At 52.0% G+C, this 17,763-nt stretch overlaps 10 protein-coding genes across 10 annotated transcripts; 6 read left to right on the top strand and 4 right to left on the bottom strand.

Moving 5' to 3' along the window:
- Nucleotides 1-207: 207 nt before the first annotated feature.
- Nucleotides 208-790, top strand: J4E85_004768 (uncharacterized protein; the record flags this gene model as incomplete). The annotated part of the gene is made up of 3 exons (XM_051469021.1): nucleotides 208-379; nucleotides 467-703; nucleotides 762-790. 3 exons carry the CDS (start codon nucleotides 208-210, stop codon nucleotides 788-790), a joined length of 438 nt encoding a protein of 145 aa, XP_051327236.1.
- A 629-nt stretch (nucleotides 791-1,419) lies between these two features.
- Nucleotides 1,420-1,974, bottom strand: J4E85_004769 (uncharacterized protein; the record flags this gene model as incomplete). The annotated part of the gene is made up of 1 exon (XM_051469022.1): nucleotides 1,420-1,974. One exon carries the CDS (start codon nucleotides 1,972-1,974, stop codon nucleotides 1,420-1,422), a length of 555 nt encoding a protein of 184 aa, XP_051327237.1.
- Nucleotides 1,975-3,175: 1,201 nt separating this feature from the next.
- On the top strand, nucleotides 3,176-3,811 carry J4E85_004770 (uncharacterized protein; the record flags this gene model as incomplete). The annotated part of the gene is made up of 2 exons (XM_051469023.1): nucleotides 3,176-3,229; nucleotides 3,287-3,811. 2 exons carry the CDS (start codon nucleotides 3,176-3,178, stop codon nucleotides 3,809-3,811), a joined length of 579 nt encoding a protein of 192 aa, XP_051327238.1.
- A 764-nt stretch (nucleotides 3,812-4,575) lies between these two features.
- J4E85_004771 (uncharacterized protein) lies at nucleotides 4,576-5,737 on the top strand (the record flags this gene model as incomplete). The annotated part of the gene is made up of 2 exons (XM_051469024.1): nucleotides 4,576-5,002; nucleotides 5,049-5,737. 2 exons carry the CDS (start codon nucleotides 4,576-4,578, stop codon nucleotides 5,735-5,737), a joined length of 1,116 nt encoding a protein of 371 aa, XP_051327239.1.
- Nucleotides 5,738-6,481: 744 nt separating this feature from the next.
- Nucleotides 6,482-7,621, top strand: J4E85_004772 (uncharacterized protein; the record flags this gene model as incomplete). Its single annotated transcript, XM_051469025.1, has 2 exons — nucleotides 6,482-6,818; nucleotides 6,948-7,621. The coding sequence occupies 2 exons, from the start codon at nucleotides 6,482-6,484 to the stop codon at nucleotides 7,619-7,621; spliced, it is 1,011 nt and encodes a 336-aa protein (XP_051327240.1).
- A 1,071-nt stretch (nucleotides 7,622-8,692) lies between these two features.
- Nucleotides 8,693-9,938, top strand: J4E85_004773 (uncharacterized protein; the record flags this gene model as incomplete). Its single annotated transcript, XM_051469026.1, has 2 exons — nucleotides 8,693-9,439; nucleotides 9,492-9,938. The coding sequence occupies 2 exons, from the start codon at nucleotides 8,693-8,695 to the stop codon at nucleotides 9,936-9,938; spliced, it is 1,194 nt and encodes a 397-aa protein (XP_051327241.1).
- A 200-nt stretch (nucleotides 9,939-10,138) lies between these two features.
- J4E85_004774 (uncharacterized protein) lies at nucleotides 10,139-11,083 on the bottom strand (the record flags this gene model as incomplete). The annotated part of the gene is made up of 1 exon (XM_051469027.1): nucleotides 10,139-11,083. One exon carries the CDS (start codon nucleotides 11,081-11,083, stop codon nucleotides 10,139-10,141), a length of 945 nt encoding a protein of 314 aa, XP_051327242.1.
- Nucleotides 11,084-11,782: 699 nt separating this feature from the next.
- On the bottom strand, nucleotides 11,783-13,010 carry LAP1 (Leucine aminopeptidase 1; the record flags this gene model as incomplete). Its single annotated transcript, XM_051469028.1, has 2 exons — nucleotides 11,783-12,760; nucleotides 12,819-13,010. The coding sequence occupies 2 exons, from the start codon at nucleotides 13,008-13,010 to the stop codon at nucleotides 11,783-11,785; spliced, it is 1,170 nt and encodes a 389-aa protein (XP_051327243.1).
- Nucleotides 13,011-14,285: 1,275 nt separating this feature from the next.
- J4E85_004776 (uncharacterized protein) lies at nucleotides 14,286-14,838 on the bottom strand (the record flags this gene model as incomplete). Its single annotated transcript, XM_051469029.1, has 2 exons — nucleotides 14,286-14,495; nucleotides 14,557-14,838. 2 exons carry the CDS (start codon nucleotides 14,836-14,838, stop codon nucleotides 14,286-14,288), a joined length of 492 nt encoding a protein of 163 aa, XP_051327244.1.
- A 1,663-nt stretch (nucleotides 14,839-16,501) lies between these two features.
- Nucleotides 16,502-17,317, top strand: J4E85_004777 (uncharacterized protein; the record flags this gene model as incomplete). The annotated part of the gene is made up of 3 exons (XM_051469030.1): nucleotides 16,502-16,643; nucleotides 16,694-16,905; nucleotides 16,976-17,317. 3 exons carry the CDS (start codon nucleotides 16,502-16,504, stop codon nucleotides 17,315-17,317), a joined length of 696 nt encoding a protein of 231 aa, XP_051327245.1.
- Between the last annotated feature and the right edge of the window lie 446 nt (nucleotides 17,318-17,763).

Consider the following 17,763-nt stretch of genomic DNA (forward strand, 5'->3'; position numbering starts at 1 on the left):
GGCCGCGGCCAGGTCGTCCCTGCCCTGACCAGCGGAAAATGGGCAGCGGCGAGTGGCCGCAACAGCACAACGCGCGTGCTTCACTTTGTCGCACATGGTGTCAACAGAGCCCCTTCACTCCGGCAGCAGCAACACATCGACCGAACGCTTCAACCTACAACAACAACCCCGCTACTAGCAACTTGACAACACACGAATCGAAGAGCAATGGATAACAGTAACCAGGCCTCCACAAACTACCGCGAAGCTTTCCAGCTCTTCGACAAGCGCGGCAACGGCCGTGTCGACCGCGGTGCACTGGGCGACCTCCTCCGCGCATGTGGCCAAAACCCTACACTGGCTGAAATCGCCGACCTCGAGCGTGGTGTTGGTGCAGACTGTACGTATCTCCACATACTCTGATGCGCCTTTCGAGGCGTCTCACTCCCGCTGCATCCGTATTGCAGGGCTAACGACTTGTGTACAGTCGACTTCGACACCTTCTCCAAGATCCTCAACCGCCCCGGCGGCTTCCGCGAACCCTTTGACATCGAAGAGTACATCCGTGGCTTCCAGGTATTCGACAAGGATAGGAGTGGCTTCGTCGGCAAGGGTCAGATCAAGTACATTCTGACCAACTTGGGCGAGAAGATGAGCGAGGAGGAGGTCGATGAGCTGTTCAAGAGCACCATCGATGCTAGCAATAACGAGGTGGACTACAGGGGTGAGTCTCTACGTGTCCACATACACTGAGAGTGACATTGGCTAACTCCTTGCTACAGAGTTCGTCAAGACGATTGCGGAGAACTAGGCTACGGTTCCTGCCGTCCTTGTTTCGTTTCTTCGGCACCATCTTCTTCTCCTACATTAGGATTTTACGCGAGCATGTCTGAAACGGGTCACGGTTTTTTGCATGCGGATTACGTCGGCGTTGGAACTGTCTTAACATGATATATATACACTTCTTTGATATCTGCACAGTAGGGCTGCAGGGCATGGGAGTCGGATAGCTGCGAGCAGCGAATCAAGATGCACAGACAATATGATAATAAGTCGAGTAATGCAAGTCACGCATGTGCAAGTGAGAAGCTGTTGTAAACAGGGAATGCAACTCTGTTTTTGGATCCATAAGGGACGCTGTGTGCTTATAGACATGTAGGCTTCTTTCCTCCTGTAGCATGAGAAGCCTTGCGCGTTCACCAATGGGGTATCTAGATGTGAGAAGGGTGAGGAAATAAAAACGTCCCGCTGATCCACGCGGCCAAACTCCGAGCGACATGGAAAAAGCAACCGAAATCAATAAACGCCGAGACCCAGATTCGTCAGGGTAATCGTAATCGTGATTCCATAAATTCTGTTGAGAAGCACTGTGCGTAATCCCCAGGGGGAAGAGTAGCGGAAGGTGGGGAGCCCCAGGACTCAACGGCTGACGGATCCGCCCTATGCCTTGACCTGAGTGACATTGACAGTGCCCATCCCTGCGCCGCCCACTGCGGATGCAGATGCGGGTGCGGTAGCCGTCTTCCCCATGATCATGTCGCTCGTCTTGACGAAGCCACCCGGGAGAAGGAAGACGTAGTCTTCGCGCCTGCCGGACCGATCGACGGAGAACTGTTGCCAGTCTAGCTGGTAGCCCACGACCAGGTTGCACCGTCCGCAGCGCTGTAGATAACGCTTCTCGAAGCCCTCATCGCTGGTTATGATTTCAGCTTGGCGATCTTGTCGGGTGGACAAGAGGAGGCCGTAGTGGTCTTGCGAAGCCGCGTTCTTGTTGCGACCGGAAGTGGGCGCTGGAGGCAGCGGCATGATGTGTGCGGCATCGCGCGTGTGTTGGCGTTTGGGTAAGGAGGGCAGTGGTGTGGTGGTTGCGAGTAACAGATGGTTGCACAGGCAGTGGTATGTGTAGACTGTATTGCTGGCCTGGAGGGAAATCTTCTCCTCAGGAGTGGGAGAAGGCATGGCGAAGTAGGCGCGGGAAGTAGTGGCGATATCCATCGTAGAGGTTGTGTGAGTGGGTGTATGAGAGGAAGGTGTAGTGGACGGTCCTGGAACAGGCGTGTCGGGGAATTTATGCTTGTGAGCAAGAAGCGATGCCGAGACCCTTTATATAGTCGCCTAGAAATGATGCGCGGTACCGATCAACGGAACCGTGGTTGGATGGATACAGCGAGAACGCGGGCTGGCGTATGTGGTAGTCGCGCTATGTAATCGAAGTGGAACGTGGTGGAATATGCTATGTCCGATTGGAGTTGAGACGGGCAGAAAATCGGAGGTCCGACCCTCTTATAGCTGGAGCGAAGGAAGGTCGACAACGAACCCTGATGCTGGTTCCTACGCTTGAGAAACAAGCGTACGTGGTGGGACTGTGGGGATCCTTCCTGTCTCGTCGTGCACAATGTAGGATCGCCGCCAGTGCAGAGTGCCAAGTCAATCAATAGTAGCTTGTCTGTGCAAAGGCAGAAGCGGGTGAGGCGGAGGCGGAGGCGTGTTTGCGCTGGAGGGTAATTTGTTTGAAAGCCGGGCCGGGCTCGAAACCCTATGCTCCAGCCAAGCTCAGTTATGAGACCCTCTTGGCGTGTCCTGTTGGTGGAGTAAGCGGTCCAAGTAAGCTAAGCTTGGAGTCAGAGGGTGCTAGCAGAAAGGTCTGAGTGAAAAGGGTCCACTAGGCGCTCCACAGTAGTAACGGGAATTGATAAGAGCAAGCAGTGCAGGTGGGCATGGGCTTCAGGCAGAGGATGTGAGATTTATAGCGCCATACATAGGCGGCCGGCGGAGGAGGAGTAAGGGCAGAGGGCGTCGGCGGCGTCATTGCAGATTGCGCGGACAGCGGCCAACCCCACGATGCGGCGTCGGCGTCCCCACGGTGCTGGACGTGCGCCTGGGTGTGCGAATCGATGTGTAGCACCTCAGCACGCGTCGCATCAGTTCGACGCGGATTGCGCCGCCTGCAACTCAGCATGTGACACGATATGAGATTGGGCCGAGAACGGGGCCCTTTGGTCGCCTCGCCTCGAGATTCCGGTGTAGCGTGGGCGCTACGGCGGTGGTGGGGTGAAGAGGTATGGCGTGCATGGTGCATGGAAGCGCACGAGGAATGTTCCGTGCGCCGTCGCCCGCTGGCGCTGAGTTGAGACTGCTTGGCGCCTCAGTGCTTGCGACGACGCTTAGACGCCATCTGAGGCGACACACGGGGAGGATGCCGCTCACCAAGGACGTCGTCAAGTTTGGCTCCTTTGTCGTCACCAACCAGGTGCGTTGCGCCTGTGCAGCTGCTGCCGTAGTCGCAGCTGAAGCTAACTCCATGTAGGTCTTCCACCTAACACGCCTGTCCTTTGCCATAGTCAACCTCAAGCCACTGCTGCCCGGCCATGTCTTGGTTTCGCCGCGTCGGGTCGTGCCACGTTTCAACGATCTATCCGCTGCCGAAGTGCAAGACCTCTTCCTGACTGTACAACGCGTATCCCGCATGGTGGAGCGGGTCTTCAGTGCCTCGTCTCTCAACATCGCCATACAGGATGGCGTCGATGCAGGCCAGAGCGTGCCTCACGTTCATGCACACATCATCCCTCGCAAGAAGGATGACCTAGAAGAGAAGGGTGGCACCGATGCTATATACGCTATGATGGAGAGCGAGGACGCAGACCTCAGTAAGCAGCTAGCCAACAAGGAGAGGGCAGCCGGGGCAGGTCTCGCTGAAGAAGAGAGAAAGAGTCGCTTTCCTGCTGTGGACAATGATAGCCGCAAGCCCAGGAGCGACGACGAGATGCAGAAAGAGGCCGAATGGCTGGCAGAGGAGATGGCCCGCGACGAACAAACCGCAGGGACTGCATAAGATGGCCAACGCGCTGTCTAGGTGGTTTCTTTTTGGACCGTCATACTATACTCGGAGACTATATGCATCGCAGCTACTGCAAGCAATGGCGTCCACATTGGACTCAAGCCTTGCCTCATACTTGCAGATGATGGATGGTGCATATGCAGACGCTTGCAGTTCAGAACAGTGTGCTTGCAATAAATGAGTGCCCTTCATAAATCCAACACTGATAAATCCTGGATTTGTCGTCACGCAGTCATCTCCTCCCGTCTCTTCCCGTCCGCTCGCTTGAGCGCCATTGTACTTTCGACGCTTCCTCGTTGTCGAGAAACCCTGCATAGCCTTCGAACGCACAATGCAAAATGGCCTATTCTGCACGGTAACAAGCATACCGGGATTCGCGTCAACATCTGTACCTTTGCCTGCGGCGCAGTCGCGTTTGCTTCCGTTATGCAGGAAATCTTGGCGCTGCAGCCTGCAGCCTGGATTGCCGCCCCAACACCGCGCCTTCTACCGTCGTGTATATCACGCTACCACTGGTAACATTCTCCTCGTTCCTCGTGTCTTCAAGAAATAATCCTTCAGCAGTCGCCCCAGATCACTTCGCTCCAGGTCGCGGGTTCGTTAGAACGCTGGGTCTTGGCGTAGGTAGCCTTTGCTGTGTAGTACCAAGGTACCGCTCAGTCGATAAGCTGATCAACTTCAAATTGTCGGCCTCCTGCGAATATTTCAAACCATCGCTCACGATTTCAACATCCACAGGTCGTCGTTACAGCAAAACAATGACGTCCTCTAATACCGACTCAGACTCTGATGAAGTCGAATTCCTACACGAGACATACAAGGGAAAGGAAGTCATTACTCTCCAGGACGAATTCGAGCATGCCAACGACACTGATCAGACGTCTCGCAACTACTCATCACCATCTATGATAGGCTTCCGCCTGCTCGATCTTCCCGCGGAACTGCGAATCCACGTATACTCGTTTCTGATCCCACACAACATGGAAATTACATTCGAGCGGTATGGATGGTCGAGTAGCAACGAACCCGACTGGACCACAAATGCCTTCCGAAAGGACGAAGACGTCTCATACAAGATAGGAAGCAATCCATATTACAAAAACACAAAAGTGCGCCGCTATAACCATTTTACGGTCGAGACACAATTATTCCGAGTGAGTAAATTCGTCTCCAATGAGACCAAGTGTAAGTCATCCCGTTGACTCGTATCATTTTGTACTAACGCTTCCAGCGGTTATGTATGGGTCGAATACCTACAACTTTACTGTACATGGAAATTCCATGTGGCCAAAGTCACTACGGAGCCCGTTCGTCTTTGGACCTCTCGGTCATCCCGATCGACTCCCTCTACTACGTAACCTGCGAAGCATCCATATCGACGTAATACCCGATGTCGATAGCCACTGGGCGGTTAAGCGTCAGCGGTCAAGACTTGAGTATCTTGTCGAAATCCTGAAAGAGCATGCAGATGACACCGACCAAAAGTCTCTTTTGCAAGATCTGAAAGTTGATTTCCAGCTCGTCTCACGAGACAAGATGAAGAGGATGCTGCGCGATCGTCCTACCTGGCAGCAGGTCGTAAAGCCTAGTATTCCTGAAGACACTGGGAAGTTCATGTTCGGTCTTGAAAGCCTGGCATCCCTTCGGGGTATCAGAGACGTCGAGATCAACGGACTACCGGAGTGGTACACGAAATGCCTACAGCTAGCTATACAGGGCAAGGGAGGAGACATTCAAGAGACGGACTGGCCGCTCGTGGAAGTCAAACGTCGTGCGAATGGGAAGCGCAGGTCGTCGAAGAAGTTGTTCGTCTCGATTCGCAAATGGCATCAGCCAACGCTGGATTGGAAGGAGTTTGCTGAACGTAATGACATCACAACCCCAGCTGACATTGACAAGTTCTGGGCAGACGAGGCGTAGACTTGGCTGGTGTGCATGCTTATCTTACTCAAACAACGAGGCTATGTACACTAAGCTCCTGTAACAGCGGAGTCTGAATCATGCGATACATTGACACAGACATGCTCAAGACGCGTGGGTGTATCAGCAGGAAGATGAAGCAGCTCGTTGCGCTCCTGGTCATATATGATCGTACAGCCTCGTTAGGCCATGTATTCACAAGTTTCGGTGATGATAATCCAGACAAGTGACAGTATTGGTCGATTCAGCTTCAATGTAATGATGGAGTTAACAGTAGTTGGAAGCATTTGAGGGAGGAAGCTCTGCGGATGACGATTCACATGTGACACAGCTGCTGCATCGGCTTCGTAGCTGGCATGAGTAATACCTGAAGAGACCACGTCTTTCAACAGCTATTCCACCGCTTTTTGGCCTGCTTGAATGCAGAGATGACTGCGTGTAGACGTGTGACTCTTGCTGTCTTACTCCATCCATGAATGGTACCTACAGATATGTGGCTTGCCCCACGTTTGCGGCTTGATTGGCTGGCGAGCATGACGCGAACTACGACCATGACCTAATGACTCCTATCGCGCAGCGACCTTTATCGCCATCTGTCCCTAAACACATGCTCAGTGGCTAATAGAGCTTCTGTCTCCTTGTCCTCTGTTCAGATATCTATCTACTACGATCTCGTAGCATCTCCCTTTGTTGAAGCCCATCCCTACCACGCCTCCCGTAGTTCGCACCCTCAACGCCACCATAATGGCCGTCGGCGATATTCCCTCAAGCCCTCAGCAGGCAGCTGCTCCGCCTCAGCCCATCGACATCGAAGCGTGGACCGAGCAAGCAACAGTTGCGCTCAGCTCGGTGGCTATATCCGCCCCTGGTGATGCGCTTCAGGGTACCTCGGTTACGCTTGCGATACCGCTCGACCATGATGCGCCTGCCGCTGCCGCCCACCCCGTAGGTGCCTCGGCAGCTGCAAAGGAGGGTGGCTACTATCATCGCAAGGAACCACTCCGTCGCGACAGCTTGAAGAGGCGTGAAGCCCTGCTTAGAGGCAAAGAGGGGTCAAGGCGTAGGCAGCGTTGGGAGAATGGTACGTTGAGGGTCTGCCCCTCCCCCTTCCGCTGGAGACGCTTTGCGCATCGCGACACCATCTCCCGATCTTCCCATGCACTGCGAGTAATTCATCGTTCAAAGTACGCGTCAATTGATTTCTAGCCAGATCGCCTCCTAAACAACCCCTACGCTGAGCCTCCGCTGCCGAAGGACTGGGAGGTCCATCCTACCTACACGTCCAAGAATGTACCCTACTATCTCGCTCCGCTCTGGGACGCCGGCCTCAAGCGCCAGTCCAACGAACGCAAGACCGCCGCCGTCGCCCAAAAGTCCGCGACCAAGACTGTAGCCAACAAGCCCACGACTCCCGGTGTCGTGCCCAAGGAGCTGCGCGAGAAGCTGAAGCGATCGCGCGGTGCCAAGGGTCTGCTCATGGACCTTGAAGGCGAAGTGCGCAAGTTCGTAGAGGGCTGGGAAGAAAAGGAGCGCAAGGCAGAGCAAGACGGCCTACCTGCCGATCCGGACAGCGAGGACGACGAGATCGTCTTCGTTGGAAGGAACGGGCAGATGAACGATCTCCGCTCGCCTACAGAGGCTGAGGCTATCAAGAAGGAGCTCATGCTCTTTGAGACACCCGAGGAAGACGTTGGAGGCAGCTTCGGACGTTGGCTCGTACACCACATTGGGGTCTACTATGGCTTGAAGACCTGGAGTGTCACTGTTGGCAATCCAGCCAGGCGCGAAGCCTATGTTGGCCTAAAGGGTGCGAAGCTCCAGGCTGGCAACACTGGCAGCCAGGTCTGTGGCACCTTGCCTCGACCGCTCTATGGCTTGGTATAGCTTGCTCATGGCCTCTTGAGCTCCTTCAAGATCTGTCGCGCACTCCATGTCTGTTCATTTGGTCTGCTTCACTCATGTACACGGCATGTACATGATTCTGTATCTCGGACTCACACCTTTTCATGATTTTTGTCGCCGCTGCGATTCGCATCTGCATCTACATCTGCATATAGATGGATGGGCCGTAACTCTTTGAATCACACATCATGTCCTTCTAGGAAGCTTGACTGAACAATTAATCGTGTTGCTGATGCTATGCTCAATTGGAAGTAAGGCTGACCCAAAGCTCGGTCGCGTAGCACAAAGCAGGGCCAACCTCTTAGCTCGGCTTTGTGCTGTGCATGCACACATGAGTCGCGAGCGTTAGGACCATGCTACGTGCCCTGACTCTCTCATAGACTTGTTCTTCTAGGATCACACAATGTTGTCAGTGGCGTTTGTGCGTTACTTCGCATAAGAAGATCGTCTGCAGGAACGATCCTTCCGATGTAATTCGTTCGTCATCGCATCGAATGTCCTTGTCGCGCACCCCCATACCTGGACAACGTCCCGCTTTTGCAGGTGGCTACAATCCACAAGACAAGGGTGTTCCTATCGGAATCAGATTGAACATCCTTCCAAATGATAGTCGTGAGGGGTGGTCTTGGCGTTGGAGCGAACGGATATAACCCTTGATCGCGCCAAACTTCGAATGCGTTGCTACCATCAATCGTCCTCATAAAAGTACCAACATGGCGACTGAGATGCAAACGCCCGAGGTGTACGCCCCCAAAATCTCCGAGCAAGCATTATAGTCATGTGGCAACGACTTACAGAAAAGCTTACTAGTGTCTTAGGTGTCTGAATGATGAACACCAGTTTCCTCTCTTCAAGAAATTGCTTACGCTTTACAACACTCAACTTCATCAATTATACTGGAAGCATCCATGGTGGTTCTTGCACGGCAATCAAATAGAACCAATGTACATGCAGCTGCTTCCCTTCCACGTTCGCGCAATCACTAATTCTGCTACCAGACTTTTACACCGCGAAGGCGGTCCTATCTTCTTGGCCTACGCAACAACGAACTACATGCTGATAAAACACTATCTGCCTCGTGAAGTTCGGGACATGATTTGGGCCCAGGTCTGGGACGAACATACCGTTGAGGAAAGCCTCGTTTACATGCGCAATACCATCAACAGCACCTGCCGTCTGTGCCTCAACACTAAGAACCTAAACTGTCCATATCATCTATGTCTCCCATTCTTTGTGCGCCCGGAGCTGGTTGGACCAGAGATGGCGACAGAACTAGTGGAGTCATGGTACAACATTGCAGCGACCAAGCACCACGAGCTACTCTACGCGTGGACCGCCAAGGGTGTACAGGAGATCATTTGCAAGGACGCTTTCAACATTGGACGCGAACCAGCCCAGTTCATAAGAAAGCTGAAAATCAGCATGAGTGTTGACGATTTCGTTCCACCACCGGTGCCATTGGAACCAGGAAAAGAGGGTTGGGGCGATATCAGGAGTGCAGAACATCGCCGAGAACTCATCACCGAGCCTCTTTTGAAGATCCAAAACAAATCGGGATTCCGGTTCATCATTGAAGTCCGCCAGAAGCACATCAGGCTTAACCTCTGGAAAGAGGTTTTTGACGCGTTGAGAGAGCCGGTGAGGGTGATGAAGGACGAAGGGGCGATCGTGAAAGCCACCTTTGATTACAAAGGGAGGGATGATTATGAGAACGAAATCACAGTAACGTACGATATCGTGGATGCTATGGCGCAACCCGAGGAGGAATGGAAAGCGAACGCAGTAGCCTTCTTTGATGCGGTTTGTTTTACTTTGCTGTCGCACTTTGCATCCAGCTGACCACACGCGTCAGCAACCCGAGATTCCCGACATACACCGTCTATACAGGGACGAGAATCGCCCAGATTTTGATCCAAAGAGCGATGCGTATCTCACCCAAGAAGAGATCGCCGACCGCGAAGAATCCGACCATGATTATATGATGCATTTTGACACATACAACGCACCTCCGCCCCATAATCATGTGCGTGAGTACATGGAAACTGGAACTCTGAAGCATGAGGCAGGGATTTGTCGGTGCCCCGATTGTGACTCGAGCCTCGGCGATCTCCTGCGGGGGCGGAACAGAATGCGTTACTCGAGTGACGAGGATGATGAGAACGGTGGCCACGCCGACTATGATGACGAGGAGGACGATGAGGAAAGTGATGATAATGGAAGCTATGATGATACCAGGAGCGACGATGAGATGGAAAATGCTCAGGGCGGACAACAGTCAGGTGCTTCTCATCAAACGTAAGCCTGTTGGAGGCACATGTCAGGATAGGGCCCCAAAGTAGTTCTACAGTAACAATGAGACTAAAATCAGCCGTACTTTGCTTCTGGGTTTCCTGTGGCCTACGGAAACGAACATTTCCTTCTCTCTAGCATAGATTAGATCATAGTGCTAGGTACCAAACTAAGCCCCGCTATCGCGCTCTCTTTCCGCGTCTCTACATCTCAATCTGAATCATACGACTCATCCGAACTACAATACGGGCTTTCCTCGTCAGGGCCAGTAGTAGACCCATCATCTGAGCCAGTGTCAGATCCGTCCTCTGAATCCGTCTCTGGATCGTTGCCGAAGCAGTTGTTCATTCTGTTGGTTGTATCTTCGTGATGTTGAGGGTCGTAATCCGGATTGTCTTCCACCAGATAGTCCCTGTGTCTGACCTGGAGGCACTGTTGTCGCGGTTTGAAAAAACTTTCTATCAAATATTCCTTCCACTCCGCACCGGGATCCCGGATATGTGAGTTGAGGTCATACTTTATAGTCGAAGTCCTGTCTGGTTGGTAGAACCATTGAACGCGTATGTTCCGACTGTGTTCCTTGAAAGCTGTCAATACGGGTCGCAATAGTTCAAAAATGGGGGTCCAGAGGTTGAGTCGGATATTCCTCTGGGGCAGTCGGATGTAAAGGTGGAAGTTGCGTTTATGAACGATGCGAAGTAATTGGTCAACCATGGCCTGCGCTTCGGCCGGGCTAGCAACAAGGTCCTTAACGGGGACCTCAACAATCAGTCCTCTCAGTACCGCTGTAGGCTTGAGACCAACTTTGAAAGCATCTGCAGTGAGTAGCCGGTTTGCCTCAGAAAGCGTCGTTGCGAAGAGGTGGCGGTAATTCGATCCTCCAGGTACCATCTTGTACCACATCTCCAGCGCCTCGCGCGCGGTCTCAATTCCAACGTAGGACTGTTTGATGAAGTGTGGAGCTGCTTTGTGTCCCATACATTCCTCCAAAGTTCCGAATTTACAATAGCAGTCTTCCTTTACAAGGTCGCACAGGTGGCTCCAGGACTTGTTCACAGGAGCGGTTGCGCCGCCATTCGCGCTCCAGAGCTCTTCATAGATCATTTCGCGTATCTCACGAGGCAAGAGACGTTGCATCTCATCGCAGAAGGCCATATTCCAAGCTCGACTGTGAGATCTTACAGTGGCTCGCGACGTCCTTGGAAGAATCTGTTAGTGTGTTGTACGTTTGAGCGCGAAAAGAACAAGTTCTTCCACATACTTCGCGTATAGAGCACGCTTTTCGACCAGAAGCCGCATCCTTTCCTTTTTCAATTCTTGAAGCTTGTTGTTGATGGAACTTGTCTGTTGCATAGCCCTACTTGTGGATCAGTTCATGTACTCGCAAAGGTGAAGGGAAGAGCGTACTCTTGTAATTGTTGGTACGTTCGCCATACATCTTCCTTCTGACGATTCTGCTTGCACCTGCATGCACTCATCTTGCTCATCTGAAGTAGTGACCACGACAACGTGTGAATAGTATCTAGGAACTGGGGATGTGTTTGACCAGACCGAGAAAGATCAGAAAGTGGGAAAGCAACGTTCGTTCGGGAATCTCAGCTAGCCATGCGGACGCGGCTCCGGGACGAGGGTAAACAGGTCACCACTAGGGCATTGTGTTAGCGCGTACGCTCTACACCGAATCACATATGCAGCGACAGACGCATGCATATACACCATATGGAGTGCTCGATGTTTTGGAGGATCATTAACAATACGTCGATTCATGACTGCAAAACCGCTGGCTGTTCGTGCAATAACTACGAAATTTCCATGTCGACGGCGGGAAGTAAACCTTATCCTACTTCATCGCCGCTAGTCGAATTTCGCAAAAGCAAGTTCATACGCCAGAGCAAGCGTCATACGCGCGTGCTGAAGCATATGGTCGAAGCTCAGATACTCAATCTTATCTTCGGTCGTGTGTATCTTGTTGTCGCTATACTTGAAATCGGACTCAATGACGAAGGCTGACGGGTAGCCGGCCTTGGACGCGCTGGCGTGATCTGAGCAGGCGTAACCGCACTTGGTCAGAACATACGGAATACCACAGTAGACAGTGATGATCTTCTTGATGAACTCGGTGAGACCGGGGTCAACGAAGTCAGTAATGACACCAACAGACTCAGGCTCGCCCGCGTCCAGCGTCTTCTGGACGTAGCCGGTCATGTCCTGCTGAAGCATAGCCTTGACCTTGCGAGCCTCCTTCTCGTAGGACTGGAAGATGGCCTGCGATCCCAAGAGGCCTCCTTCCTCAGCAGAGTACCAGTGGAACTCAATTGTGTTGTCTGCTTCGCCCTTGAGGATCTCTTCCGACTTGAGGAGTACGCGCAGCGCTTCGAGGATAGTTACGGTACCGCTGCCGTCGTCGTCGGCGCCTGGGGCGGCCAGGAGAGCTGGGAAGAAGAGGTTGATGCTGTCCTGGTGAGCGCCGATGACAATTGTCTTGTCGCTCTTGCCAGGAATGGTGGCGATGATGGAGGACTGGCCCCATGGGTGAGGGAACGCCTTCACGGAGGCTTTGACAGCGCCTGCATCCGCGAGAGTCTTGTTGACCTGGCCAAGAAGCCATGCCGAGCTCTCGACTCCGTATTTGGACTTATAGTATCGCGTGTGGAACGAGGTGAAGGTCTCGAGATGCTCGCGCATGTTGTTCTTCTCCAGCTTCTTGAGCAGGGGAACGATGGTCTCGTTGTGTACAGGCTTTTCGGGGAACTTGACGCTTTCGGCTTTGAACCGGCGGTCGAGCGTGCCGAGCTCTTCATTGTGCGTGATGTCGAAGAAGTTGATGTTTTGCTGCATCGTGTCAGCGGTAGGCTCCACGTTATCTGCTGTCGGTGCTGGGATGTCATACCTTACGCAGCTCCCACTTCTCATCTTCGGTAACCCATCTTGTCTCGCCCGGAGACAGCTCGATAAGATACTCGTCTGGCTCGATGATAGTAAGCTGAGGCTCCTGCAGGACCGCCTGGGGGTCCTTGGGATGCGAAACTGCAGCTGCAAGGGCTGCAGTGTACAGAGGTAGTAAGATAGTCGTTGACTTCATGTTTGCTGGAGTGTAGATGCTAGCAAGAACTGTGATAACGTCTATGGCAGCTGGCACGGTGGCTGGGTTGACGCGATGATGCGGAGATAGGCGGCGGAGCTGTCCTGTTTCAGCCAAGCGCGTAGATCATCCGTCACGAGGTCACGCGCAAGATTAAGCAACTAGCTGCTGCAAATTGACTACGGCGATTTACCGAGTCTGTTGATGTCTGGACCGAGCTGTCATAACACCAAGCTCCCCTACTTCAAAGTTACCGGTGTGTTCACGTCTTGTCACCTCTTTCCATGCGTTCTTAGCTCCTACTTCAAACACTACGCCTTGCAAGCCAACGCCACGATCCCCGCAGTCCCGAATAAGATGTATCTCTCCTTACGCTCCGTAAAGAGCAATGCACCTGCCAAGCCTATGGAGACAAGCATCATTGTTTTAGCGAAGAGCACGAGGCTTCCACCTGTTTCCTCAGGACTCAGTAAACGACTTTCGCGCCTCTTTTTCAGCGCCTTCAACACCCTGACGCGGGTATTCAGATGTGTAGCGGCACCGAAAAATGTCCTGATTGTAGCATCGCGTACGCTGTCACTTGGACAGTCATAATCTTCGTCGTTCAGAGGCTCGATAATCCTGTTCATAGCTGGCTTTCTCGTCGCCATGCCCTCCCAGTAGATACGTCGAAGGGGAAGTCCGATGTCATGGCAGATGCGAGGTAGATGCTCTGCAAACTTTTGGACGAGCTCGTCGCTTAAGTCGTTTTCTTTCAAGGAGAATCGGAGACCTAAGGACGCTTTCTCCAAGTCACTCGTTTGAAAGGCCGCCTCGCGCTCCTGTGTCTGATGCTGATGCAAGGGTACCAGCTGGAGAGTACGTTTATAGCTGCTGAGTCGATCCCACATCAGACATGCCTGTCTTTTTCGCTGCTTGTTGATTTTCTCGACGAGTTGTGTCATCAGAAAGGGTTTTCCATCTCTTTCATCTAACAATTCTTCGAGAGAGTTGCAGAATGCTGTCGTGAACGATCTTGGGCCTGGACCAAAAGTTTTCATATCTTCCGATACTGCTGCCAACAGCTGATAGGTCCGCGTTCCTAGGTTTCTGCCTTTGGCAGCAAGGCTTGCCATACAACAATCAAGTACAACAAGAGCGTCACCTTGCATTTCCTTCAGAATCGGAATTTCCGCTTTGGGCCAGCTCGCTGTTGCCTCGTGCCGCCCAGTAAGCCTGATGGTCTCGGAGCTGACTCTTTAGTTTGCATTGACACGAGACATCGATGGGTCAAACTCACGCTGACAGCTCGAGTAGTTTCTCGGCATCTTCTGCTCCATGTCCGGTGTAGTAGAATATCAGCAGGCTATGTGGGTCATCGTGCTCAAACACATGATCCAGAATAGCCTTATTGATGTCGAGCTGGGGCTTTTTGTTGTCGTCGATGGAATGTACGGAACACTGATAGCCGAACCTGTCTCGGAAAATGCGTTCCAGTCGCGCGATCTATGCATCTAGGTCAGTAAGTAGTCGTGGTATTGGCGTTAGCCAATTCGGCAGGACTAACTTCTTCAGCGTGGCCCTTGAAATCGTCAATGTTCTCATTCCAGCGAATGATTTTCACTGCAACTTTGAGATAGCCATTTGGTATTTGCAAAGCCTCATTGGCGGTCTTTTGGAATATAGCCTGCCTCAGAGCGTCTCGGCTCTCTTCTTGTTTTCGCGTGGCTGCGTCATCCGATACATTGGCGGAGTTCTTACGCGAGATCTTCATCGGCGGAGGACTGTAGCCGGCCAATTGTTCGCTTCGCTCTCGTGTCACGTCGGACAGCATCTGTTGTGTCGTCATGGCGGATTCCCGTGCAACTCTCAAAATTTAGGGCGGCCATTGAGGGATCGGTCCTCTTTTTGTAGCACCACAATGGGCTGTGTTTCTTCCGGTACGTTCACCTGTGTCCTGTGGCATTGCTGACATACCTACCTGAGTACACAGCATAGGCGTTTTAGCCCCGAGCAATCGAAAAACGATAAGGCAAGGTTTGCCTTGTATTCTGCCCACTTTGCCTTCGTTTTTATTGGATGTCAGACCCCGACGTTCGTCCTGCGGATCGCGCCGCAATCAGCATTCTTCCAACCACAATCGTAGCCGACCCACCACCACGGTAGCAATCAAGTCAGCCGTCCGAACGATCAGAGAACCTGAGGCTCAAGCTCCCAAAACGGCCCAGACTGGCGTGCTTCGGGGCTATAAGGACGGACAGTGTCGCCTGGGGTATGCCTTACAACCCAGGAAGCCTGAGACTTGGAGGGCGCCAGTACGCCTATGAACTACCTTATTGCCTTAGGCATTATCATTACGGCGAGGCGACCGGAGTGCTCATCTATCATCTGCTGATCTACCAACGATACTGCTCCAAATGTCGGACCAGGTGAGACCTCGTGGGCTCCGCCACGTAGGCATCATTGACTGGGTCTATTGCTGACCGGTTCTGTTTCGCTGACTCTAGGAAACCTCCTCTGGGAACGAGCGACTCAAATCGGGCGTGCGCATTAGTAGCAACCCTACGATGGTAAGCAATGAATCTTGAGATGTGAACAATGTTAATGGGTGATAACTACGGGTAGCGTGATGCGCAGTTCAGCAAAGGCGATAGCGTCACGATGTTGATCACTCAAACAAAGATCGATGGAAGTACCAGGAAGAGTCACAAGACCTTGGACGTCGCTGCGTCGCGTCTCGTATCTGATCACTACGAATATCAGCTGACCGATGCCCTCACGAATACATCCTGGGAAGAAGGCAAATGGTTTAAAGAAAGTCTTTTGGAGAGTGGTTGAGGCGCTCACGGTATTGCCACCTGGGCACGTTTCAGGGTTACCATTGGGTAACGTCCCGCAAGATGGTCCCAGCTCGAAGCTGTTGTGATCTGCGGGTATTCTCAGCCTTCCCAATCATGCCACTACAAAAGTATTGCAGTTCCTCAGAACACTAGCCTCCTCCCATCTATTTGTATCCCGCGCTTCACTGACATACTCACATTGCTGCTTCGGTCGTTGTAGACACCAATCCACGATGCATTCGCCCAGCACTCTTCTTTTCGACATGCCTGATTTGGAAAAGGGTATAATCTCGATTCCAAAAGACTCAAATGATACGGCGATGGAACGCGATAGTCGTGCAACAACTTTCACGGTGAATGACACAGGAAAGAAGTCGCTAGATCCTCACGACACCAACACCAAAGCGGCCAAATTTTCAGCTGCTCAAATCAAACACAACAGCATCAGAGAAACTATAACGATACCCCGTATGTTCAGACAACGTGTCTTTTGTTGACAAAGATGCTAAAGTTACGGCAGTGGAGGAGTATAGGAAGGGTTACCCGCAACAAGCAGCGTTCCAATCCAGCGAGTCCAGCTGGTCCATATACCGTGGGTTCAACTACCTACACTCCCGAGTTATCCTGGAACTCCAAGACGAGCTCCGATGTATGGAGAAAGAACTTTCCGACATGGACGAGATTGATTTCCACAATGGTGACGGGAAACGACTGATGTCAAGAAACAGCGACCTGATGCAGGCCAAGCGGGAGAAGACTAACAGTGTGCGTGCCGGATTGATCAATAATATCAGATCCAAGCTTGTCGACTATGGTATGTATCAAAACAGCATGTGTAGCACCCGATAACTTACGGTACTATAGACGAAATACTCTCAAGAGCTCGTGACCTCAACGCTTTCCAGCGTCCATCAAAGCGCGATTATCGAAGCTTTCGAACATGGTTCTTCAACGTGAAACCACTAAATTATGAAGTGGAGGAGCAGTTCATAAAGCGGAAAGAAGATCTCGTCTCACTTCGACATGGCCGCGAGTGGTCAGGTTTCGATGGTCTCATCGAGTCATGTTTACAGAGAGTACATTGTGGGCTCACTCAAGTAAGCCGCTACTGTCTATCGGCGTATATTTCAAGTCTAATCCTCCCAGAAACTATTCGCAACTGAAGAGCTTCGCAAGAAGACAAGCGACAAGTGTATCTTCTACTACTCGCATTCACGCATCGAAAAGCTAGTCGGGCTGATAATCACGCTCATAATTTTCGTATTGCTGGTTTTACCAGTCGTGGCTATGTATAAGCTGACTTCAGTTGGTGACCGCAACTCAACCTTCGACGCCGTCGGTATCCTGGTTGTTTTCACGCTTCTGTTCTCGGCGGCCATGTCACTTGTGACGAAGGCAAAGCGGCACGAGCTGTTTGGTGCCAGTGCGGCATATTGCGCTGTACTCGTCGTGTTCATCAGCAACTTCAACAATGATGGAAGTCGCTAATCTGGTTCATCGTGGAAGCACTTGAGCAGTCAACGGTCTCTTCGTCTCTTCCACTGCCATGGTCTTTTCTTCATATGTACAGACAGATCCTACTTGCCGTTGTTATGAAGATGACAGTCTCTAAGATTTCGTAGCATGAGGTAGTAACGCATCTTCCATAATGATCATTGAGTGAATTGTCTTCTTCGTCTGCACAGTGCTCGTTATCAGCGCGTCCACAAAGAATCGTTCAACGCGAATGTACACCAACGACAATATTCGGCAAACATCAGCACCTTAAATCCGGAATTGAGAATCGCTTACCTACATGATGCAGAAACACGCCCTGGCCTGACGTCATCACCTTACGTTGTGGTCGCGGTGCAACTTAGCTAGAAGAAATTCTCTAGTCTCGTCCTCGTATGTCGTTTCGATCCTTCGAATTTCTTAGTCACAACTTGTATGTC

The sequence above is a fragment of the Alternaria conjuncta genome, assembly GCF_024043145.1.
Source record: "Alternaria conjuncta strain BMP 0040 chromosome Unknown scaffold_6, whole genome shotgun sequence".
NCBI classification, from domain to species: domain Eukaryota; kingdom Fungi; phylum Ascomycota; class Dothideomycetes; order Pleosporales; family Pleosporaceae; genus Alternaria; species Alternaria conjuncta.